Raw genomic sequence first — 24,972 nt, 5'->3', positions numbered from 1 at the left:
ATTGGCCATAGCTTTAGTTTACACCGAGCACTTGGTACGCGTATCAAATAGTGAATTTAAGCTGATCAGCCAATGATTAAACACATTCACTAGTTATTTACTATTTGATACGCGTACCAAGTGCTCGGTGTAAACTAGAGTATTGGCTTAGTTTACATCGTCAAAACCTTAGTACGTGTATTAAGTTTGGTGCGCACCAAAGCCTTAGTACGGGCGCGTTTACATCAAATGTACTAAGCATGTACTGTGAAAAATATAATACAAATTTAATTCATGTTGATGTCTCCTACTAAGACATTTTCACACCAGTTTTTAGATTTTAGCACTGAGGTTATGCTCAATTGCTAAATTCTCTCTAAAATGCGTTTTATGCGTTTACATCGACATTTGTATCACTTGGTACGCGTATCAGTTTAGTACGATACTCCTACTTGATACGCTCGTACCAAATTGATCCGGCAGCGTTTACATCGTGCGTACTAAATATTTAGTACGAATTTGATACGAATATGGTACCTGATACGCGTATCAAATGCACGATGTAAACTAAGCCATTGTCGCCACCGCCACCATTTGGTACTACATTTCTGACAGATTTTCGCCTCACTTTTGGAGGCAAAATCGGGCTTATAGCGTTTTCAATTTACTGACTCGACCCGACTTCGAGTCAATGGTTTGTTCTTTTCCACTGCAAAAAAGTGATAAACTGTGCAAGAAATGAAGATAAAAGGAACAGACCATTGACCTGGAGTCGGGTCGAGTCAACAAATCGAAAACGCTATTAGTTCGATCTCCTGGGCCCCGATTCTTTAATTCATTCGCAAGAGAAACGTATTCGCAAATTCTGTTCTTACAGAAAAGTTGAAAATTTATTGGCTATCGTATGGCTTTTAACCAATAAACTTGCAACTTTTTTGTTAGAGCGGGTATTTGCGCATACGTTTTCTTGCAAATGAGATCAAGAATCGAACTCACTATAAAAGTGAGTATTCTTACGTCCGCCATTTTTCTTCAAACTAGTCAAGTAACTAGCATGATGTTTTATATATATAATACATTGCAATTGGTTTGTTCGCGTCGCCATGCTCCAACATGCTCCTACTCACTCCAACGCATTCTAATAGGTTGGAATCAACGTATTGGAGTGCGTTGGGGTGAATAGGAGCATGTTGGGGCATGTGACGCGAACAGACCTAATAACTTTTACAGTCTCAAGATCATAAATATCGTGTCTTCGTTTTATTGTCGCATAAAGTTTGGCGTTTCCAAACGTATATATGTGTATTATTGACGTATATATGTACAAAACATACCTAACTTTTCATGCTAGTTACTTGCTAGTTTGAAGAAAAATGGCGGACGTGAGAATATCTACTTTTCTAGTGCTCTAGTTTAATCATTGGCTGATCAGCTTAAATTCACTACTTGATACGCGTACCAAGTGCTCGGTGTAAACTAGTAAATAGGAATAACGAACGGTATTGGTTGCATCAGTTTTGGAATAATCATAGACATAGTAAATATAGACCGAGCATTCCGAGCATTCCGAGCTGTATAAGCGTTGATGCATACGAAAAGAAAGAGAAACATGTAAGAAGTAAAGACCTATAATCAAAGATTCGCCAATGGCGAACACAATTTTGATTGGTCACTTGAGTCACATGGTTTATCCGCCATTGCGTACCCACGCTGGGCGAGGAAGAGGGGAGAGTGCTCTGTGTTGAGCAGTATATATAGGTTAAAGGAATATGTGTCAGAAATTATAAGGTAATTCAATCTCTGCACTCTCGAGGGTCACTATATTTTGACGGTACACTCAGGAAGAACAAGAAAAATTAAATTTGCATCTGTTATATGGCTGCGTACAACTTGGAGCAGACTCGCATTGTTTACTATCTCTATTACTCCAGACCCCAGCCCCAGACCTCAGCCCCCGGCCCCAGCCCCCAGCCCCCGGCCCCAGCCCCCATCCAGTCACCGTATGGGTACAAGATGGTGGATAGCAGTCATGGTGGGGGGCCATTGGCGCATCTTTGATTATAGGTTTTTAGAGCCACCGCACAAGTTTTTTCGTAACACGTTACGTTACGTTAAGTGCTCCATAAACCTAAGTTTGTACTTAAAATTAAACTTACATCAACGCACAAAGAAACTTTTAACGTAAGTTCTTTAGGGCCACCGCACAAACTCTTCCATAACGCGTTACGTTACGTTAAGTACTCCATACAAACCTAAGTTGTACTTAAAATTTAACTTAAATCAACGCACAAAGAAATCCTTAACGTAAGAACTTAAGAACTTACGTTAAAAGTTTCTTTGTGCGTTGATGTAAGTTTAATTTTAAGTACGAACTTAGGTTTATGGAGCACTTAACGTAACGTAACGTGTTACGAAAAAGCTTATGCGGTGGCTCTAAGTTCTTACGTTAAGGATTTCTTTGTGCGTTGATTTAAGTTAAATTTTAAGTACAACTTAGGTTCGTATGGAGTACTTAACGTAACGTAACGCATTATGGAAGAGTTTGTGCGGTGGCCCTTAGTAAGACCTTCTTTCTCTTTTTAATGCCGGAGAAGTGGGGAGCACTTCTCCTCATCTCCTCGCGTCGATTCATCATTTTCCCTGTCAGAGAGTGACAGAAACTCTTTTCATATCTTTTCTTTTTCTTTTCGTATGAATCACGCTTATACAACAATGTTCGGTTTATACCATAGAGTAACGTAGACGGAGCATTACCTATGGCCGGTATTCATAGTTGGATCTTATATTTAAGATCATCTTAAGTACTGTCTTAAGATGCCATCAGCCAATCACAGAGCCGTATTAGCATCTTAAGACATTGCTTGAGACGATCTTTAAATAAGATTCGATTATGAATACCGGCCATAGTCGATTCTTATATTTAAGATCATCTTAAGTACAGTCTTAAGATGCCATCAACCAATCACAGAGCCGTATTAGCATCTTAAGACATTACTTGAGACGATCTTAAAATAAGATTCGACTATGAATACCGACCTATCACCTAGGACGAGAGAGGTATAATATTCGGGATGAAGTGATACTCCATGAACTTCGATTGAATTCGATTCGACTAATAATTCGACATATGACTGCAAGAGGGAGAGAGAGAGAGAGAGAGAGAGAGAGAGAGAGAGAGAGAGAGAGAGAGAGAGAGAGAGAGAGCAAGCAAGAGAGAGAGAAAGAGAGCGCGAGCGAGAGAGAATATGATTGCAAGAGGGAGAGAGAGAGCGAGTGAGCGAGAGAGCGAGGGAGAGAGAGAGCGCGAGCGAGTGAGCGATGGACGATATAATGGCGAACATAGTCGAATAGCGACGGAACTGACAAAAGTTTATGGACTCTCCCCTTATCGCAAAAATCAACTACCCCTCTCAAAAGGCTCCGTCTACGTCAGTCTATGGTCTATACTTACTATGTTTATGGGAATAACGAACGCTTAAAGGCCCTCACACATGAATTGACATAACCATAACGTAAGGTTTTGACGCGTCGGATTGGGCGACCATAACCGTAACCTGCCGTAACCGGCTAATTCTAAAGACCTATAATCAAAGATGCGCCAATGGCCCCCCACCATGACTGCTATCCACCATCTTATACCCATACGGTGACTGGATGGGGGCTGGGGCTGGGGGCTGGGATCTGGGGCTGGGGTCTGGAGTAATAGAGATAGTAAACAATGGGTGTTTACCATCGACATATAGAATGGACTGAGCATTGCGATAGGTTAGCGCGCGCCTGCTTTAGAGTGAGAGGTACTACACCTGAGGCCTATGTTTGTCTCTTTTGCAAGCTTCTGATTTGTTATTTCGTCCCCCTCCATTCACGGAGGAGGACGAAATAACAAATCAGAAGCTTGCAAGAGAGACAAACATAGGCCTCAGGTGTAGTACCTCTCACTCTAAAGCAGGCGCGCGCTTGCCTATCGCAATGCTCAGTCCATTCTATATGTCGATGGTGTTTACGATAATGGCTATCCGAGTAATTTTCTCTAGGACCGAAATATATGATAAGCACAACCATCTACTATCATCATGATTCGTGACAACTCAATGCTGTCCGGTATAGCCAAATCATCACGAGCAAGTTGCAAGTTGCGAGTTCCATGAATTTGTAGCAGGTAACCTAAAAAGTACGACATAAATAATTTGATTATTACAATTACAAATAATCTGTTTTTAATGTATGATAAGATTATTAACTTTAAAATAGTAATTATATGTAACACAATCATGTATTTTTAAAGTATTGTCTAAAGTAATATCAGAGATTATTTTATTTACAAATATTTATTTTGTCTATCAAGTTTCTATCATAACGGTATTATTTCAAAACCTAATATAATATTTTAATTAAACATTGATTCTCAATAAATGTTATTATTTATTATTAACTAACATATATATTAGAAAAGTCATCTTTTATTAAACGGATGGTGTTAACACTTTGAAACAAATGAGATAAATTATGTAAAATTACTAAATAAATCATTATTAATAATATTTTTTAGATTACAAGTAAAATAAAAATTTAAGTATAAATATTTTTCTTTCTTGTAACAACTGTTAATGATAAGTTGCATGGTGTTATCATTATTTTAAAAAATCATATATCTTTATGTATAAATATTATGCATAAATATTTCACTAATGTGAAACTAATAATAATGTTTACAATAAATTTTTTTAATTTGTAATACAAGTGCATAGTAAATTAAGATATACTGTAAACAGATATACGTTAGATATGCGTTAGATATACGTTATAATAGAAACTTGATAGACAAATTAATAAATAAAATATTTGTAAATAAAATAATCTCTGATATTACTTTAGACAATACTTTAAAAATACATGATTGTGTTACATATAATTACTATTTTAAAGTTAATCTTATCATACATTAAAAACAGATTATTTTTAATTGTAATAATCAAATTATTTATGTAGTACTTTTTAGGTTACCTGCTACAAATTCACGGAACTCGCAACTTGCAACTTGCTCGTGATGATTTGGCTATACCGGACAGCATTGAGTTGTCACGAATCATGATGATAGTAGATGGTTGTGCTTATCATATATTTCGGTCCTAGAGAAAATTACTCGGATAGCCATTATCGTAAACACCCAATGCGAGTCTGCTCCAAGTTGTACGCAGCCATATAACAGATGCAAATTTAATTTTTCTTGTTCTTCCTGAGTGTATCGTCAAAATATAGTGACCCTCGAGAGTGCAGAGATTGAATTATAATTTCTGACCATATTCCTTTAACCTATACTATTCAACACAGAGCACTCTCCCCTCTTCCTCGCCTAGCGTGGGTACGCAATGGCGGATAAACCATGTGACTCAAGTGACCAATCAAAATTGTGTTCGCCATTGGCGAATCTTTGATTATAGGTCTTTAGCTAATTCAAGTACGTGATTGGTCGAAATCTTACTGTTACGGTTATGTCAATTCAAGTGTGAGGGCCTTTATGGGTGCGTTCAGGGAGACGCTATTAGCGCTATCAGCATCAGTTTATCCTTGTTCTACTTTTAATGAGTAATGAAGATGATGCTGGTAGCGCTAATAGCGTCTCCCCGAACGCACCCTATGTCATTTTGTGTGTGACGGCCCTCGAATCGTGGACACAAGAGGCCTGGGGCTCGATTCTTGAATTCATTCGCAAGAGAAACGTATTCGCAAATTCTGTTCTTACAGAAAAGTTAGAAATTTATTGGCTATCGTATGACTATTAACCAATAAACTTACAACTTTCTGTTAGAGCGAGTATTTGCGTATACGTTTCTCTTGCGAATGACTTCAAGAATCGAGCCCCTGTTCTTTTTAGCTGCACTGATGCACTGGTGCAATAAGTTAAAGCGAGACAAATATATTTTTTCTTATTCTAATGGTATAGTCACACAAACTTGCATAAACGCATAAGCATATGCATAAGGAATTCGATTGGTCTATTTTCTTATGTAGGTGCTTGTAGCCAATCAATTTTTTTATGTATATGCTTATGCGCTTATGCAAGTTGTGTGGATATACCATAACTTGTTGCACCAGTGCAGCAGTGCAGCGAAAAAGAACAGTCCAAAGGCTTTATGCAGAAGTTTGTGCGGCAGCCCTTAACCTCGCTCTTTCTGAAGAGATTTGGTGAGGCAGATAGGCGGGTAGAGTGGTAGACAGGCAAAGATAGCCAGCGACGTGAGTGCGACAAACCAATCACTGCTCGCACCACGACACACCCTTTCAATGTCCGTCTCGTTTATTTTTGAGACGATCCTAGCAAGATAGTGACTAATAAAAAAATACGTTTTACGTTTATCTTATTGTCAACATCAGCCAATAAGATTTTGATGCTCGTCGGCCTATAATCATTTTAAATTGCGGCAGTATGGTAAGACATTCCTAGCCTTTATGTTTCGTCCGGTCGTTAACGCATGCACTTGTAAATAAATAATTCTAAGAAAGTTGTCCACGTACTCTAAAACTAGTTCTATGCTCTCTCCACTTGCATTCGGAATTATAATTTTTCAAAGAAAGAATAGGAGACGATTAGCAACATTGTAAATACATGAACTGTATACCCCTATTTCTTTATTACACATACATATATTTTAGACAGAACAACAAATGGACTGTGCGCTAGACCTGATGCGGAGATTACCTCCGCAACAAATTGAAAAAAATCTTAGCGACCTGATTGACTTGGTTCCTTCACTATGCGAGGATCTACTGTCCTCGGTAGATCAGCCGTTAAAGATTGCCAAGGATAAGGAATCTGGCAAGGACTACCTGTTGTGCGACTACAATAGAGATGGGGATTCATACAGGTTTGATCTTGCTCTTAAGAAAAATGGGGGAGGAGAAGGATACTTAGATCATCCCATGATATAAGAAAAGATAGTTTGTTTTGTAGTAGAAACATAGAGTGTGTTTTACAGGTCTCCTTGGAGCAACACTTACGATCCACCGTTAGAAGATGGCTCGATGCCTTCCGAGCGATTGAGGAAGCTGGAAATAGATGCCAATCATGCCTTTGATCAATATCGAGAGCTTTATTTCGAAGGTGGAGTTTCGTCGGTGTACTTATGGGACTTGGATCATGGCTTTGCAGCAGTAATTCTCATCAAGAAGGCTGGCGACGGTTCCAAGAAGATTAAAGGATGTTGGGATTCGATACATGTGGTGGAGGTACAGGAGAAATCTACTGGTCGTACTGCTCACTATAAACTCACATCAACAGCTATGCTGTGGTTGCAGACCAACAAACATGGTTCTGGTACAATGAACTTAGGTGGCAGTCTGACGCGTCAGGTAAGTTTTTTTTAAATTAAATTTTTACTTCTACTTCCATTGATTTAGGTTAAAATATAGTTTTTAACGACAAGGAAGTCCTGCTTATTTGCATTTTACTTATAATTGCAGGTGGAACAAGATGCTCAGATCAGCGAAACGTCCCCTCATATTGCCAACATTGGCAGAATGGTGGAGGACATGGAGAACAAGATTCGTAATACATTAAACGAGATCTATTTCGGTAAAACGAAGGATATCGTCAATGGGTTGCGGTCGGTGCAATCTTTGGCTGATCAAAGACAGCAGGCTGCGCTCAGGCAAGATCTCGCAGCGGCGCTGCAGAGGCGAAACGCCAACAATTGATCTTGCGAAGAGCAGGAAAGTTTCAATTACGATTACGAATAGAATTTTATGGTATTTTTTGATCCTTTTTTATCTCGCTTGGGATCTTTTGCGATTTTCATAGACGTCTTTATATTTTTAGAATCCGTGGAACTTTGGATTCTTGAAAGTTTTCAATTTTTTGCGGCGTTCCTCGAGTTCTTTCCCGATAAGTCTTAACATCTCGTTGGACTTTTGGAGAATTTTAAATGCTGCGACTTGGGCCTTTTCCAGGGCGTCAAACCGTATCTATGGAACTCATAAAATCCTTTGAATCATTGTCTACATTATTGATATCGATAATGATACTTATTACTGAACTTTGTTGCCCTAAAAGAGATACAAATCAATCATGAACGTGTTGATTAAACCTAAACAGTATGAAATACTTTGTTTAATTTAGAATGAAATAGAGTTTATTGTAAATATGCGGAAAAAGTGCAACGCGTTTTAGATCAGTAAATTAGATAAAAAACTATGTAAAATGCAAAAGAGTGAATTATAATAATATAGTTAACGCTTATTGTGTAAAAACTCGAAAAAACTACATTTAACAATTTTCTCTTTTGATTTATACTGAGTTTGATAAATGATAATTGCAAATTGTAATAAATTTATAACATTTTTCTAATGTTTGAAAAGTATTAATATTTCATTTATACTGTTTAGGATTAAATTTAAAAGTATATAATTTAGCGCTTGAAAACAATGTAAAATGTTTTGCGTAAAAATTGTAAAAGGACTATCTTATTGTAATAAGGAATTTGTCCTCATAAATGAAAACCTTTTGAAGATTGCACATAAGAATAAAAAATTCTTTACATTTATATTAAAGTTACACTAGTTAACAGCTAAAAATCATTTTAAACTAGACAAGGTGTTTCTAGTAGATTTTTGAATGTTGAAAACTATGTAAACCAAATTTCATCAGATTTCTAAGGTTGAGTTTTAAGTTTTATTATGTAAAAATTGACTTTTTTATTATATTTAAGATCTTTGTAAAAAAAAGTTAACATTATTTGAAAATTTTCTGATTAAATATCATGAAAATGTAGTGTTCGTTTCCTATAAAATTTATTTTTCTAATTTCGATATCTTACCTTTATCCATTTTATGAAGGATTTAAATACAAAATTTTGTTGATAACATATGCCTGTGATAAAGTATATATTATATGTTTATAATTTATAATTCAGGGTATCGGTTGCACATACACAATATAATTTACCATTTTAGATTCCACTAAATAACTATATATATATATACATAGTCTCATTTTATTTGCCTACTTCGCATTTTCTTAAACAAATGCGTTAAAAAATGTTTCAAATAAGTTTTATTATTTTACAGGATGATAAAATTAATTTTAGAAAAATTTTTCAAAATTTTTACTTTCATATACGCCCTCATATGAGTAATTCTCAACTTTTCGTAGCACAGCTAAAAATTAAGTTATCTAAATTAAAAAATACATTTTTAAGGGATAAACAATACATTCATGACATCAGAATTTCCAGATAATGTTGACTTTTTACAAGAAAATCTGAAACATTACAAGTTTTTTTCTACATGTTATACTTCAATTATTTTGAAAACCTGATGTGCTGATAAAATTTGGTTTATGGCACTTTTCAACATTTGAAAATTTATAAGAAACACTTCGTCTAGTAAAATAATAAAAACAAATTTTTTTGTAAACTAGTGTTATTTAAAACTATTTAGATACAAACAAATAAAACTCAAAAAATTGTGTCATATTTCAATATTGAAAGATATAAATCCGATATAGCATAATCTCCTCTTTTGGAGAGATAGTGAAACAATTTGTTTACATGACAATCCAAAAGAAACAGTTGCATTTTGCATTTGTTAATAATGAATCCATATGCGCAAATAAAAGTTTTCAAATTAAACTTTATTTGTTTTTATATTAAACTTCACGAGTACAAAAATCTGCTGGTACCATAGATCCTCGAGAGAGTTACAGATTCTTGACATCGCGGATTTTTATCATCGGTGCTTTTCTTACACATATTCCGTATACATTTCCAATGTGTTCTAATATGCATGGATCTTTGATACTACAGATCCTTGAACAACGTTATCAAGACATCAAAGATTGCCAGTACCACGAATCTTACATTTTGAAAGATTTACAATTGTTAAATACTCTTATCCTCATCCTCATTTTCAGGAATTTTTATATGCAAGATGATGTGAATGTCAAAGATTCTTGGTACTATAAATCCCCAAACCCTTGTAAATGATTGCGCAATTGTACATATTAAGAATCTCGCATATTCTATACTCTATATGATCCAGAGCGCATTAGATTATCTCTTTTAATAGAGACGCACAAACAAAATACCGAGTAAAATTCGTAAGTACATGAAACGGAAAAAAACAAACAATTTTTATGTTAGTGCCTTTTTTACACTTGAATTACACCACCGATTATTACTCACATAACTTATTTCTTTTGTGATCATACTATTATATAAATTAATTTGACGCGTAATTTAACATTTTTTGCAAATTCCGAATGATGGCAGTGTGCGGGCGAGTCAGTCTAAGAAAAAGGACTAAAAAAGATGTCATCATGTCGCTCCTGTATATTTTTTTCTTCCAGTACTTCACTATATTATTTTTTTTCTCATACGAATATTGATACCTTCTCTCTTTCGGTTATAATTAACAATCGAAAGAATTATGAGTCTGGTCCAACATAGCACACATAGATTACAGTATTTAATTAATTAGACGTTACTTTGTTTATTTCGATTATAATAGACAAGTATCTCGATTTTAATATCGTCGCAAAAAATCAAAGTCATCAAGGAAGGCGCGTTGTTTCGCGGTTTTCGCAATCTAATAAAAAAATTCGAAAATAAACTTATAAGACGTAACTCTTAGGAGGAATGTAAGGATAATAATTGTTAGATATATCCAAATTTACATATACATATATTTAGGGCGATTTGGGGTCTTCGTATTTGTTACGTAAAGAAACTTTATTAAGTATTAAAGGATTTGATCGTTAGGAGCATATTTTGAAATCGACGATCCTAACGAGGTTCAGTGATGCCAAGTTCTCGTAGTAAGTTATATGAACAATCTGAATGTTTTAATGTAGAAAAAAAAATAAAAACTTAAGATCTCTAGAACGCCATATGTCGTATTGAAAATAATTCTTTTACAAAAAACACGAAACAGAATACGAATTTTATCGCGAGGACACCAAATCGAATAAATTTAAAGTCGCAGAGTTCTATGAGGAAGAAAAAACGTATACCTTCCAATGATAACTGTGATTACACTTTTGTAGTTAATTATCTGCTTATAATTATTCCTAATCATTCAGACTGCACTTTCGGAACAATTTTTTTTCTTTTATACAAACGATGTCACGAGATGGAAAGGGTATAAGGAAAAATTCTTTTCATGCACACTTTGCAAGTTCACACAAGGATCTTCCATTCGTGCGGCCCTTCTCTTACTTTATCCAATTATAATCTCTGTTTTAACGTTTACACATATGATCTAATTAAAAGTTATCTTATTGATTGAAGGCGGTTTATGTAACCTGTTCTGAAAAATGTTTATTAAAACGAGATATTACAACAAAATGTAATAAAGTCTGAGCATCCATAAGCCAATTACAGTCTCTGAACGTGACACGATATTGCATCGCGCCGCACCAGCCATCTCAAAGCGCGCGAAATATTATTTTGTGTGATCTTTAAGATCTCGACATTCCTGGATTTAAAGGTCTAAATCACGTGTATTCCGACTCTTCTATATCATAATCTTGAGCGGTTTTCAAATCATTACACACTTTATGTCTCATGTTTCTTCTTAAAGCTTCTGCATTTTGTGATCTATGAAAAATATCAAGATGCTTGCATATCTAAAGATTTAAAAATCTCCAAATTCATAGATTCTAAATTCACGAATTTAGAATTTTATTCTCGAAATCTATAATTTCAAATATCAATACAGGTATCAAGCATGTTAAATTTTTTGTTCATTTTCCCAATTACCCATTTATGTTATCAGAAATGAACAATTAGAATGTCAGATTTATTTTGAAATGATCAATCTTTAAGTATTTAAGACTTCAAATTGATAGATTTTAGTTTCAAACCAGCATATTTTTCAATTTTCTAAAGTTTTAACAATTTTGATTCTTTTTTTAGACGTTTAAACTGGTAAAAAACTTTGATTTTCAAGTTTAAATTATATTAGACCTAAAAATCTCGAGAGTTCGAGTTCTTTCCAGAAAAAAAGGAAACCTTTAACATTCTGTAGAAATTCCATATAGCGAGACTCCAGTCTTATCGATCATTACAAGAAAGATGCTTGAAGTGAGCTGCTTCGTGTCGGGCATCGCTAGCATCCCATGAAAAATTGTTCCGCGCGCACATTCAAGGACTCTAGGATCCTTTTCCCACGACCTCTTCATATTGGTCTCCAACAAAATTTTCTCTTTTCTCTCGCACTTTCACACACACTCTTTCTCTCTCTCGCACTCACACATAAATGTAATAAGTTACAAAGCTGTTGTAAATAATTTCTTTCTCTCTATTCTTAAAAAAAAGGTCCAGGATATATCTCAAGGCTTTCTGTTTTTATTTCCCAATCAACTTTCTGTCGAAAAGTTGCCGCCACTTTCTTATATAACAAACAACGCGTGTGTAATTGCCTAGGTATACGCAAGTATATCTCTCTCTGTGTGTGTGTGTGTGTGTGTGTGTGTGTGTGTACGTCTGCCTGTTAACCATGTGTACATGTATAAGTGTTTATAATCTACGCATACCTAACTTTCATTCTCCCGGAATTGTTTCTTTTAAATATTGTTGAATAAAATTAAATGAAGCGAATATTATATTCGATAAAAGTCGTTTCTCGCATTAGCGCGTTGCTGTTGTTATATGGAACTGCTAGCCCGTTTTGCATTCTCCCCCTTTTCGTATGTTTTCTATTCCTTTTCTCTCTTTCTCTCTCCCTCTCTCTCTTTCGCACTCTTTCACTCTCTTCATCATCTTTCTCTAGATTTTTTGGTTATATTATTGTTGTTTATCCTGTTTGACCAATAGTAAAGGTGTTGATTGATTGGCTAAGCGGGTGGTTTCTGCTCGAATGTGTTGGGCTTCTGTCGTCGTAGTCGTCGGGCTGAACACAATTATTTGTCGAGGGAGGTGTTATTTTTGACGGCGATTACTACCTCTTCACCACATGCCTTGAGTACGGTGCACTGAAAAAAAATTATTACAATAGATTTATACAGAGTGTGCATATTATATATACATATATATTTGGCCTGTTCTTTTTCACTGCACTGCTGCACTAGTGCAATAAGTTAGAGTGAGAAAAAATATATTTTTCTTACTCTGACCTGTTGCACCAGACAGCAGTGCAGCGAAAAAGAACAAGCCAATATACGATGTGTACTGTCTATGTACATTTTATTACACATACGTACTATGCGTACGTACACGTGCGCACGCTTTATATATATATATGTATATGTATATAATAGACACAGGGTTGGGTAAATTAATATATTTTTTAAATTAAATTAAAGTTAATGGATTATAAATTAATTTAGTTAAGTTAAAAGTTACATAAAAAATTAACTCAGTTAAAGTTACATGGAAATTAATTTAAACTCAAGTTAAAGTAAAAGTTAATTTTGAGAAGCTTTATTTAAATTAAATTAAAAAGTCATATAATTTATTGAAGTCAGATTACTAACTTGATTCTAATAAATCATCAAATATATTTAATATTTTATTGTAAATTAAGTTATAATATTAATTATATGAAATAACAAAAAAATAGTTTTCATGCAGAAATGTATTTTTATATTTTTTTTTCGCCCAGATAAAATTTTTAATTTAGGAAAAAAGTTAATAAGTTAAAGTTTATATGTTTCAAAAATAACTAATTAAAGTTAAAAATTAAATTATTTAAAATTAACAAAATTAAATTAAAATTTATTAACTTTTTAACTTTATTATTAACTTTCAACTTTTTAACTAGTTACTACCCAATCCTGAATAGACATATGTACATATTTGTAAAGTGTAGAATTCTTGGAGATAAATTGTTTTCCAAAAAATATAAAAGTTAAAAACCAATTGACAAACTACTTGTAATGGAAAAAAATTTAGAAAAGTAGTGAATTAAATAGATAATTTTATATCTTTTACTATCATAATATTAAAATTAAAATATATAATGCAACATACAAGATGTACATGTGATGTATATACACATATGTGTAATAATGTACACTTACAAGTAACTCTTTTCCAGACTCGAAATCAGCACGCAGCTGTGTTCCCAAATCACCATCAGGTATCTTGAGATCTTCACGCAGTTCTCCATTATCAGCCATCAAACACAGATAGCCGTCGTCAGATATATCTGTAAGCTGTCGCAAACAAGGTTTTTGTAGAATATTTTACAGAAGCATATATAGTTTGTCTCAAATTTTTAAATGGACTTGGTTCAATCTATCCATTTTTCATAGTAATATTATCTCTCAGCAAAGTTTCAGTTATTAAGATTATAAAAATAGAAGTAACAAGTTAGTACATTAAAAAATGTAAAAATAAAAGGATAGATTTTCCACAATACTCTCAGGAATAAGTAGATTAAAGAAGGATAGAAGGGTGAGTTTACATATACTAATGTTTAGTTTGCTACAAAAAATTGACAGTGATTTTACCTGGTAATCTTCCCGCTTAACAAACGGCACATCCATGTTATGTGTGGAAGGGCAGATATCCTCATATTTCTTGGAAGTAAATATGTCGATACCTACTAAGTGAACCTTGGCATGACCATGTTTGCCAGTCTTAGAAGTTGACATTTCTACAATCTTACATGGGCGCGATTTTAACATGACAAAGCCATTTTTGCGCAGTGCTGAACACTGCATAGGGTATGTTACAGAGGCGCCTGAATCTCCAGTCTCAAAATGAGTATCCTCGATATCTGCCATTGTTAGTTGATGGATATCTACATAGAGCATAAATTAAATGTAAATTAAAAAATTGGGATTTTTAATTAAAAGTTAAATCCATCTTTTCTAAGAAACAGTAATGAACAAAACTGACACTAAAGGTGTAATGAAAACAATTTTACTCTATATTTTTTTGTTCAAATATTCCATTAATAACACACTGATAAAGCTATTTTTAACATCATTTTAAAATTGTATTAGCCTAGCCGATGAACGTTACAAACGAAATATCAGTGACGTTCTTAAAGAATGTAGTACGTGAAGGAGGGGAGGGAGGAGGACGATGAGGAAGTTGACGAATCCAATATCGTCGCTTTACACGGAATATCTATACATTACACATACAGTGACGTACAGATCAAGTTTCTATCGGTAACGCACGGTACGTGAAGCATCAGAACTCGAGCTATTGGCAACGTGGTTACACCCGGAACCAACGAACAGGGTGACCACGTGGCGCGTCGTCGCAAGGAGTTGGCGCACAGTGGAGAGGTATTGGTGATGAACGGGAGGCGCGACTAACCAAAGATTTCTCGCGCAAGCAAATACGGGAGGGTTCGCATGTGGACCGCGGCGTAAGTTAATTTACTATGGAACATGTTCGCGACGTACGTCGGCTCCGAGACACCGCCGGCTATCGCGCACGGTATATTTTGAGCGAAAGAGAGCACAAAACGAGCACAAATCGAGAGAGCGGGCAAGCAGTCGAGCGAGTCGTGTTAGCAGCGGAGAGCGCAAGTTATCGTTGCGACCATGCGAATGCGTAAACCGGCCTGACAATTACCCGCGTATTCTCAATATTCCGTCGCTCGTTCGGGCAATTAACACCATTAGTCGAAGCCGAAAGCGAGAACAGTTCGAGATACTCACATGTGATCAAAATGGATACTCTAACCAGAAGGTCGTGTTGCGCCGGCGCGCCACGGGATCGTAATAGGGGTTCACAACATCCAGTGCACGGATGCTCTCTCTCGTCGCAAACTGCTACTGCGCCCGCAACGCCATCACTGCCATGGTGTAAGAAGAAAGGTGAAACATTTGGGCGCGTTCAGCAGACGGAGGCCCGGTGTTTCACCACAACGCAAGTTAAGGTGCCTTTTCACGCTGGCGCTTGACGCTCATTTTCAGCGTCAAAAGACATCACGTGAATAAAAATAAAGATACTTATTCGTCATTTTTAGTCACGTGATGTCTTTTGACGCTGAAAATGAGCGTCAAGCGTCAGCGTGAAAAGGCACCTTTAAGCCTTTGGGTGCGTTCGGGGAGACGCTATTAGCGCTACCAGCATTAAAGACCTATAATCAAAGATTCGCCAATGGCGAACACAATTTTGATTGATCACTTGAGTCACATGGTTTAGAGATACTATAACAGAGATTCGCCAATGTGTCTTGGGGTAAAACCGGATATCGGATGACGTTTTCGATGGCGGTTTATTTTGATTGTAAATGCAAGAATACAATATATATATATTTTTATTTGTAGTTATTGATATTTAATAATCGTGAACAAAATAAATATTAAAACACAATATATTTAAAAAAAAGGTTTAGGCATATTTCATTAATTTTCCCATGTAAGGTTAAGTAATATTAATTGATTATTAAGAAATTATATATTATTATATATAAATACATATTATGTTTATATACACATTATGTATTATAAATATAATTTAAGCATTGTATTTAGACTCGTAGAAAAATATGTGCGACCTCAGGTTTCTCTCTGATTTTATATTCTATTTGGTAGACACGTAGACACTCTGTTTTCTTTTGACAGGTGACAGGTCGGCTAGGCTTTCTCTGTCAGTTATATCTATCTTTCTCTCTCATACTTCCGGTTATACCCCAAGCGACGGGAGCCAATTAGAAATCGTTAACGCATTGGCGAATCTCTGTTATAGTATCTCTAACATGGTTTATCCGCCATTGCGTACCCACGCTGGGCGAGGAAGAGGGGAGAGTGCTCTATGTTGAGCAGTATAGGTTAAAGGAATATATGTCAGAAATTATAAGGTAATTCAATCTCTGCATTCTAGGGTCACAATGTGTGCTTTCCAGCAAGACACAGTGTAACACAGTGTCCATTAGTGTGAGAAAGAACATGTCAGTGTGTCTCGCTTACACTAGTGGACACTGTGTTACACTGTGTCTTGCTGGAAAGCACACTATATTTTGACGATACACTCAGGAAGAACAAGAAAAATTAAATTTGCATCTGTTATATGGCTGCGTACAACTTGGAGCAGGCTCGCATTGTTTACTATCTCCACTACTCCAGACCCCAGCCCCCGGCCCCAGCCCCCATCCAGTCACCGTATGGGTACAAGATGGTGGATAGCAGTCATGGTGGGGGGCCATTGGCGCATCTTTGATTATAGGTCTTTAACAAAACATACTTAATTTTTCTTGCTAGTTAGAAGAAACATGGCGGACGTGAGAATACCACAGACTTCTATAATATACTAGACTGCTAGGCTCGTTATATATTCTCCATTTAGTGTGTACCCGAAAAGTATGTACAAATAGGAGCTCATAGGCGGCAGACTGAATTACCGATTGGAATGTGGCTAATATTTTGTAGTCCTACGACTATGGATTACTAGAGGAGTGAGTGAGATGTATGACAATATATACATATATTATGTGATTATAAGAGCGTTCTCCTTGGACGCTTATGCGTACTTATGCGTTAAACGTATCATTCTTTTGCTCTTGTAATATAAAAGAAAAAGATAAAATGACAATAAGGTATGTGATAAAAGGCTGCCCAAATATATATAAGAAAGCGGTATACATTTCTTTTTGTTTAAATATTAAAACTAAAGGACAAATGATATAACCTCATTTTAAGAGCATTTTTGTATAAAATAACCTATTATATTAATATTAATGATATTTATTAGTATTATTAAGTATTATTCTTTAAATATATATATATATAAACATTTTAAAAATGTTAACAAATTACTCGTAGCAACTATATGTGACATTTATTGGCATATATATATATATATATATATATATATGTACATATACATTCCACTTGACGAACAATAGGTTTGTTCTGGTTGTCTACACTTTTATACTTCTACGAAAAATATAAGTTCTTATTGGTTTATATTTTTAACCAGCCAATGAGAACTTATACTTTTCGTAGAAGTGTAAAAGTGTAGGCAACCAGAACAAACCTAATGTACATACATAGCAGATGACACATTCCGATCGGTTATTCAGTCATGTACAACATGTACATTATATACTGGTACGCCTAGGGAATCAAGGTTAGCAGTCTAGTATATTATAGAAGTCTGTGGAGAATACTCACTTTTATAGGCCCGGTTCCACAACTCACGGTTAACTGCTAACGGGAGGTTAATAGATTTTCTGTCTCTCCTTAGATAGCTCCTCCATGCTCCTATTCACCCCAACGCACTCCAATACGTTGATTCCGATGACGCCAACCTATTAGAATGCGTTGGAGTGAGTAGGAGCATGTCGGAGCATGGCGACGCGAACAAACCATAGGTCTGTTCGCGTCACATGCCCCAACATGCTTCTATTCACCCCAACGCACTCCAATACGTTGATTCCGATGACGCCAACCTATTAGAATGCGTTGGAGTGAGTAGGAGCATGTCGGGGCATGGCGACGCGAACAAACCAAATGACCCAATGCACCAATGGTCTGTGATTCTTTACTCAATGGATGCACCCATTGACTCGTTCAAATTCTTTTAATTTTTTGCAATATTTACGCGTTCAAAAACTCGAAAAGAACATTGATTCTTTTATTCTCCGCGAGTGTATTTTGTATATACATGTATTTTATAATTGTAATTAAATTGTAATTCGTATAACTCAAATTATTGTTAGGTGTCGCGTATCCGTGATATTGATAAACGTAGTGAGATCCGGTGGTCGATCAGTTCCGGTGTCGGCCATTTTATACGACGCTTGGTGTATGTACTTTTAACTTGTACTAGCTTATAGGATTGCTTATTCGGAAGATAGCGAGACCCAGTCAACCGGCTTCCGACGATGATGAAGACGGAAGAGTAAGTACGATATCCCACGCGTATTTTCTTGTGTTTCCGTGAATTAATCGCGTAACAAGTTTCCTCGTAATCGTCCATTTGATAATCGCGAAGTCATCATCGGAACACTATGTACTCCGCGAGTCTGATTTTGCTACGTAACGATGAATGAAAAGATACTAGTAAGATGTATTGTTATTTTTTAGCGATACATTCGTGCAAGCGTGCATCGCTGTAAATGCAATGTATATTTTTATATAGTCTTAACCTTTTATTAATGTAACTTGACCTCACATATTATTTATATTTGCATCCTTTTTATATCTTTGCGTTTAATATCTGATATAGCAGTATCATAACATCTGAGTATATCTAGAAATTAATGTATCACTTTGTAGCAATCAGGCACAGAACAATGACGACAGAGACAGGAGCAGAGAACGCGACCGTAATCGAAGGTCAGATAGACCAAACCGCATAAACTCAGCTAGCCGTGACCGCAGCAGAGAAAGAAACGATCGCGTTGGCAGAAAGGCTTCCGATCGGCGGATTTATGTGTCAAACATTCCTTATGATTTTCGTTGGCAGGATTTAAAAGATCTATTCAGGACTGAGGTTGGTAAGGTGGCACATGTGGAGCTTTTCACAGATGAGAACGATAAGCCTAGAGGATGTGGGATAGTGGAGTTTGAAGATTCAGACTCTGTCAAGATAGCAGTGGAAAAGATGCACCGATATGACATCAAAGGGAGAAAGCTTGTTGTTAAAGAAGTAAGGAAAGACATTTTTTACTGGTATATTTTAATGAACTTTGATAGAGTTTAATTTAACAAAAGATATATTATTTGTGTGATAACTTGGATAAACATTGGAGTTTACTTTGCAGGATTTTGATGTAGAGCGTGACAAATATGGTCGTTTAGCGACAGGCCGTAACAATGATAGAAATCGGGACGATAGATTCAGAGATCCTCCACGACCGCAAGGAGGTGGAAGACAAAATATGTCTGCACCTAGTGGCGCAGGAGGTGGTGGTGGTGGTGGAGGTGGTGGTGGTGGTGGCGGCGGCGGCGGCGGCGGTGGTGGTGGTGGCGGTGGAGGTGGCGGTGGTGACAATAAATTTGGAAACACCTATGGTCTTAGTACACAATTTTTGGAATCTTTAGGTATCAATGGTCCTTTGGTCACTAGGGTCTTTGTTGCAAATGTTAGTATAACTTGAGAGTATATTTTAGCGATACATATGTGTCAGAGAAATGTACCATATCTATGTATCACTATATCTGTCTAGTTGGATTATAAAGTTGATGAGAAGAAGCTACTTGAAGTTTTCAAATTGGCTGGAAAAGTTTTACATGTTGAATTGGGAAAAGACAAGGATGGTAAATCCAGAGGTTTCGGAGTTGTGGAGTATGATCATCCAGTGGAATCAGTACAGGCCATTTCGATGCTTCATAATCAACAGTTGTACGATAGACGCATGACTGTTAGACTCGATAGAGCTAACGAACCTGACATGCCGCCTAAATTACCAGAAGGTACTTGCATATTCGCGTTAGTTTTGCAATGGAGATATTTACCGTAGTGCTTCGATAAACAAATTTACTTTGTAGGTTTGAAAGGAATTGGCATGGGACTTGGAGCCGGTGGTAACAGATTGTTGGATGTCGCTAGAAATATTCCCAATGTGCAAGCGAACAATCCACCAGTGGTGAATCCGATTTCGGCGCCGGTTTTAGCAGCGGGTGCTTTTGGCGCTGGTCTAAACAACGTTGTACCCGCGCAATTAGGTGAGAGTTGCGTACGCCTATTCTTGTTAATTAAAATTATTTAAATAAATGAAATCCCACCTGTTTGCAGCATCGGCATTATCGAACACGAATGCAGCAGCCCTCCAAGCTAGTCTTGCTGGCGCTGGTTTAGGTGCCAATCTCACCACTAGTTCACTGCTCAATTCTTCACTGACGAATGAGTTAGCATCCAACTTGAATAACTTTGGCGGCGGTGTCGGTGGTTTGAGCGGTCTGCAGGCTTCCTTGGCCGGACAAGGGAACAATACATTTACACCGCGCGGATTATCTAAATTGGACAACGATATAGGATTCGGTAGTAACAATGCCTTTGGCGGTTCTAATTTCGGTGGTGGCGGTAGAGATTTTGACGGAGGGTTTAATAGAGGAGACGGCGATCGAGTATCCGGTGGCGGCGGCGGTGGATTTTCTGGGAATCAAGGCCAAAGTGGTGGCGGCAACCGACAAAATTCTAACGGTTCAAGACAGATGTCCGATACTATACTTATAGGCAACGTATGTACTTTTACATGTGTTTTTGTTCTTTTTTGTAGTAGTAGCTCTCTTCAAATATTCAATTCCAACTCTTGTTGCAGTTACCTCCAAACACGACGTGGCAGATGTTGCGTGACAAATTCCAGGACGCTGGAGAGGTAAAATTTGCAGAAATGAGAGGTGCCGATATGGGCATGGTACGGTTCGCATCTGAATGGGATGCCGAGCGTGCTGTGAGTATCCTTTTCAAAGCGAGATAGACATTTCGACATTTGTTAAAAACACAATTTATTGAAAATCTTGAGACCATTTCCTTCCTTTTATATACTTTTTTATTATTAATTCTGAGATACATACATGTATAATGAAAAAAAGATGCGATCGTTAAAATCAAATTATAATTGTCAGTATGGTAATATTATCTTGTGCTTTAGATGCGTAATTACATAGCAAAAAAAAATTTTTATGTTGTACATACGAGTTTTCCTTAATGATCGTGATTAGCTATGATGAATCGATCGCGTATTGACGGCAGAACGATTGATGTACGTCTGTACTAAGAGCTGCAGGATAGCCTCGAGGAATTCAAGGTAAAGTCGATAGAAAAAATTATATTGCCATAATATATATGCTTAACTATAACTTATTGACGCAGCGTGAGGAAGCTGGGTGTTTATGTGTCGTCTGCAGGATTCCACTCCTGATGACAATACTCGAAATTCATCCTAGTTGTCTGGCAGAACTTAGGACAATGAGTGACAAATATCTGTCTTTGGAAGATCACCAAGTCGTTAGCAAGTTTGTATGATGGCTACTCAACGTTGAAACAATCGCTCGTGAAACACTCCGTGAAGCCCTCTCTTTCTCTTTATTCCCTCTACACTTTTCAATTCTGTATTGTTTATCGTTCCTTTTTACAGAAAGTCTACTAATTGTTCACTTCTTAAATCAGATTTTTTTTTAGCGATCGTGACTATAGTTTACTTGTTTAGGCTTAGGTTTCACACGATGATCTTACTGTAAGTCAGTAGGCTCCTTTTCAGTGTGTAGGTTATTCACTATTTACAGGTTTTTTAACAGTAATTAGCGATTTTGTAGTCTGTAAGTCTTTAACTTCTTAATTATCATGATCAAGAGATCGATCGGTTCTCCATCATTCCGATCTATTGTGCAGTTGAGTCCATTAAGGGATAGAGATTAATCTTTCGTTCATGAAAACACCTTTAACGTTGTAAAATCATTACTCGCTCGAATTAGATTTCCGGTTTGCGACTTTATCGAGGTATGCTCATAAAAAATCTTATTTTATGCTATCGTGGACTGTATGTGTTGGATTCTCATCGCATCGTTTACACTTTCTTATGCGTAAAAGAAAAGCACGTGTGTGGTGTTCGACAGGGGAATAGCGCTTCGTCGCTAAGATTTCTACGCGATTGCATCTTTTTTTTTACCATATTGTAACGTACATTCTGTGTTGCATCTTTATAAAAAAAAAAGGGAAAATGATTTAATGAGATCTAGATGAAACATATGAGACATTTGTTATTATAGTCCACCGTTTTTAGGAAGATCCCCTCTCAGTTCACTTCAAATTCGCTTCGAGACCTCGGCGAACGTACGTCAGACGATTTAGATTCGGCTAAATTCTGCGTTTTATGCACCGTAATATGTTTACCAAAAAGTAAATCGAGCCACTGACATTGAACGAAGTCTCTTTTAATCTTTCAACTCTCGCAGAAACGCGGATGAGACCTGAATTAATTCTAGTACATAATGAACGAATTGTGTTTGGTGTTTTCGAGATATTATTTTTTGGTAAACATAACTCTCCTCTCGCCATGTAGATCTCGAGGAACATTTTGTGCATTGTATAACACTCTTGTATAACCACCAATCTCATAACAGTGATTGAATAAAATCCAAATTCGTTTTGACTATAAAACATGTTGGTCGTTGTGTTTTTATTTCTGTGCGGTTGTATGAACTTTTTATTATCTTTTTTTTTAAGGGGCCACTCTCTTGGGTCGGTTTGAACGAATCTTGTCAAGTGAGTTTAGTATGCAACGCGTTTGTAAACTGGTATGATTGATCTGATACGATAACTTTCCTGTTATGGTTAATCGTACCAAAAACTCGTTGCATTTAAGCAGATTCGAGTTCATTCGGTTTATTGTGTGATACATCTTAAAATACAGATCACTTCTCCGATTATCTTCCGTACAATTGGGACGTCAGAATAATCTGCGCAGTGAGGAGGAAGGTGCTCGTTCGCGTTCGCAGGTGAGATATTTTTTTCAGATGGTTTTCTTTCCCGATTTTCTCCGAAGATGGATTCCTGAGAAAAGAGATTATTGATGATATCTGGCCCCGATTAGCACAAGTACTTGTTCCGTCCCCTTAATAGCGAGAATTTAAAAGCGACATTCACATAAGTATATCTGTGCGTTGTGTTGTACCAAGTGTATTCTTCATCTCCGATAGTTTTTAGCGATTATCTTTACTGTCGATGAGATTGGGATGTATCGATGGATTTTTTTAAAGAAAAGTGACCGAGAAAGATGAATGATTAACAGAGGGTGATTTTCGTCGTCTTTAATATGATGCAGTCGATTCTATGGAGCTGATTCAAGGACGGGGAAATCTTCCATGCGCACTAATTATATTTTGTATCCATTCCGAATTACTCATTTTGATTAATCTCTGATTTATATCGTATGCGAAACTTTACGTTTTTTTTATTAATGTACTTTTATGGTAAGTGTTCGTCAAGATGTTCCATCTGTACGATCAATGATAAAAAACGCGCAAATTTTAGCGCATTCTTAGCAAGTGATCCTCCTTCCGTTTGACGCCTGAATAAATTCTTACATGTTCAAGGAGATGTGGTATTATCCTTTTTTTTTAAATTATTGATATAACATTAGGACCCTGTCTATATAAGAGTTGTCGTCACTGTTATTAATATTATTTCTCAAAAATCAGTGGCTCGGTGTCTTTCTATACTTAACAGTTCCATCGATTTTATGGGCCAAGAAGCATTTACTCTCTTTGTAATTATAATATATTTATGTGATTCGCATAATCGTTTAATATCGAATTAATATATGTGAAGCATTTTCCCTTCTCGTGATGTATACATAGGATGAGATAGCATACATATCTAAATTATTATGTAAGGAATGTTTTTATTACATTGGGCCATAGATACAATATGGATATTATTGATTATTTTCAGATCACGATTGAGAAAACGTCTGTCTTAATAAATGTGACGATGCCAGGTAAGTTTTAACAATCGACAAACAGTCATTATACGCAAATGTTTTTCTTTCAGGAAAGCCATTATGTGCGACATGTTGAATCTTGTTAGATAGTGAGTCGCGTGAAATAAAAAAATATCGTTGATTTAATTGCACCTATATTTCTTTGTTCGTTTAAACTTAGATATTATACTATAAATAAAATAATTTTCTGTACGCGGGGGATAAGTAAGAAATAATATCTTCATAGAGAATCGTAACGCGCGATCGTAACACGTCCTAACGTTCTACGATGATAATGCAGTTAATAGTTCAAACGCGCGTAAATGTGTCAGTAACGGGATCATCGTGCTAGCTTGAATAAAACTGCGGCATACAATACGGTAAATACAGGTACGTAATTCGTGTAAATGAGACTTAATAGTACGCAGTTTGCGATAACTGTGTGTTCACGTTTAGCGCGTAAAGATTGCACCGTTCAATACTTTTCAAAAAAAAAGACATCTTAAGCATCGCACATCCGTTTAATATGTATTGTAGATACTTGTATATAATTATGTAGTGACGTTTTTATAGCTCATATGTATATGGATTATCACATTTGAAATAAAGGTGCGAAGACGCAAAATTCTATAACTTATATGAATGAATCACCAATTCCGATCA

General features: G+C 36.1%; 3 protein-coding genes across 8 annotated transcripts; 2 read left to right on the top strand and 1 right to left on the bottom strand.

The window, feature by feature from the left end:
• The first annotated feature begins 6,147 nt into the window (after positions 1 to 6,147).
• On the top strand, positions 6,148 to 9,605 carry LOC105840983 (F-actin-capping protein subunit beta). 3 transcript variants are annotated; one of them, XM_012688073.3, is made up of 5 exons: positions 6,149 to 6,409; positions 6,634 to 6,845; positions 6,957 to 7,329; positions 7,441 to 7,689; positions 7,796 to 9,605. In XM_012688073.3, exons 1-4 carry the CDS (start codon positions 6,407 to 6,409, stop codon positions 7,672 to 7,674), a joined length of 822 nt encoding a protein of 273 aa, XP_012543527.1. In that variant the 5' UTR covers positions 6,149 to 6,406; the 3' UTR covers positions 7,675 to 7,689; positions 7,796 to 9,605. The 3 variants fall into 3 exon arrangements, 2 of the variants coding, with proteins under 2 accessions (XP_012543528.1, XP_012543527.1); XR_001139425.3 differs by having other exon boundaries at positions 6,150 to 6,409; positions 7,441 to 7,725; XM_012688074.3 differs by having other exon boundaries at positions 6,148 to 6,409; positions 6,638 to 6,845; positions 7,441 to 9,605.
• A 740-nt stretch (positions 9,606 to 10,345) lies between these two features.
• Positions 10,346 to 15,717, bottom strand: LOC105840984 (eukaryotic translation initiation factor 5A). 2 transcript variants are annotated; one of them, XM_012688075.3, is made up of 4 exons: positions 15,593 to 15,717; positions 14,426 to 14,718; positions 13,994 to 14,128; positions 10,346 to 12,946 (listed from the first exon to the last, which is right to left on the bottom strand). In XM_012688075.3, exons 2-4 carry the CDS (start codon positions 14,699 to 14,701, stop codon positions 12,875 to 12,877), a joined length of 483 nt encoding a protein of 160 aa, XP_012543529.1. In that variant the 5' UTR covers positions 14,702 to 14,718; positions 15,593 to 15,717; the 3' UTR covers positions 10,346 to 12,874. The 2 variants fall into 2 exon arrangements, with proteins under 2 accessions (XP_012543529.1, XP_012543530.1); XM_012688076.3 differs by having other exon boundaries at positions 15,507 to 15,629.
• Positions 15,718 to 18,640: 2,923 nt separating this feature from the next.
• On the top strand, positions 18,641 to 24,946 carry LOC105837202 (myelin expression factor 2). 3 transcript variants are annotated; one of them, XM_012681777.3, is made up of 9 exons: positions 18,641 to 18,782; positions 19,160 to 19,532; positions 19,648 to 19,968; positions 20,053 to 20,299; positions 20,375 to 20,551; positions 20,649 to 21,067; positions 21,148 to 21,283; positions 21,551 to 21,636; positions 21,702 to 23,918. In XM_012681777.3, exons 1-8 carry the CDS (start codon positions 18,766 to 18,768, stop codon positions 21,604 to 21,606), a joined length of 1,746 nt encoding a protein of 581 aa, XP_012537231.3. In that variant the 5' UTR covers positions 18,641 to 18,765; the 3' UTR covers positions 21,607 to 21,636; positions 21,702 to 23,918. The 3 variants fall into 3 exon arrangements, with proteins under 3 accessions (XP_012537231.3, XP_012537230.3, XP_012537229.3); XM_012681776.3 differs by lacking the exon at positions 21,702 to 23,918 and adding an exon at positions 24,282 to 24,946 and having other exon boundaries at positions 18,642 to 18,782; positions 20,622 to 21,067; XM_012681775.3 differs by having other exon boundaries at positions 18,642 to 18,782; positions 20,622 to 21,067.
• Positions 24,947 to 24,972: the final 26 nt, after the last annotated feature.

The sequence above is a fragment of the Monomorium pharaonis genome, chromosome 11 (genome assembly GCF_013373865.1).
Source record: "Monomorium pharaonis isolate MP-MQ-018 chromosome 11, ASM1337386v2, whole genome shotgun sequence".
Lineage (NCBI taxonomy): Eukaryota > Metazoa > Arthropoda > Insecta > Hymenoptera > Formicidae > Monomorium > Monomorium pharaonis.
Note: the sequence above shows the minus strand (reverse complement) of the source record. Positions and strands in the feature narration are given on the sequence as shown.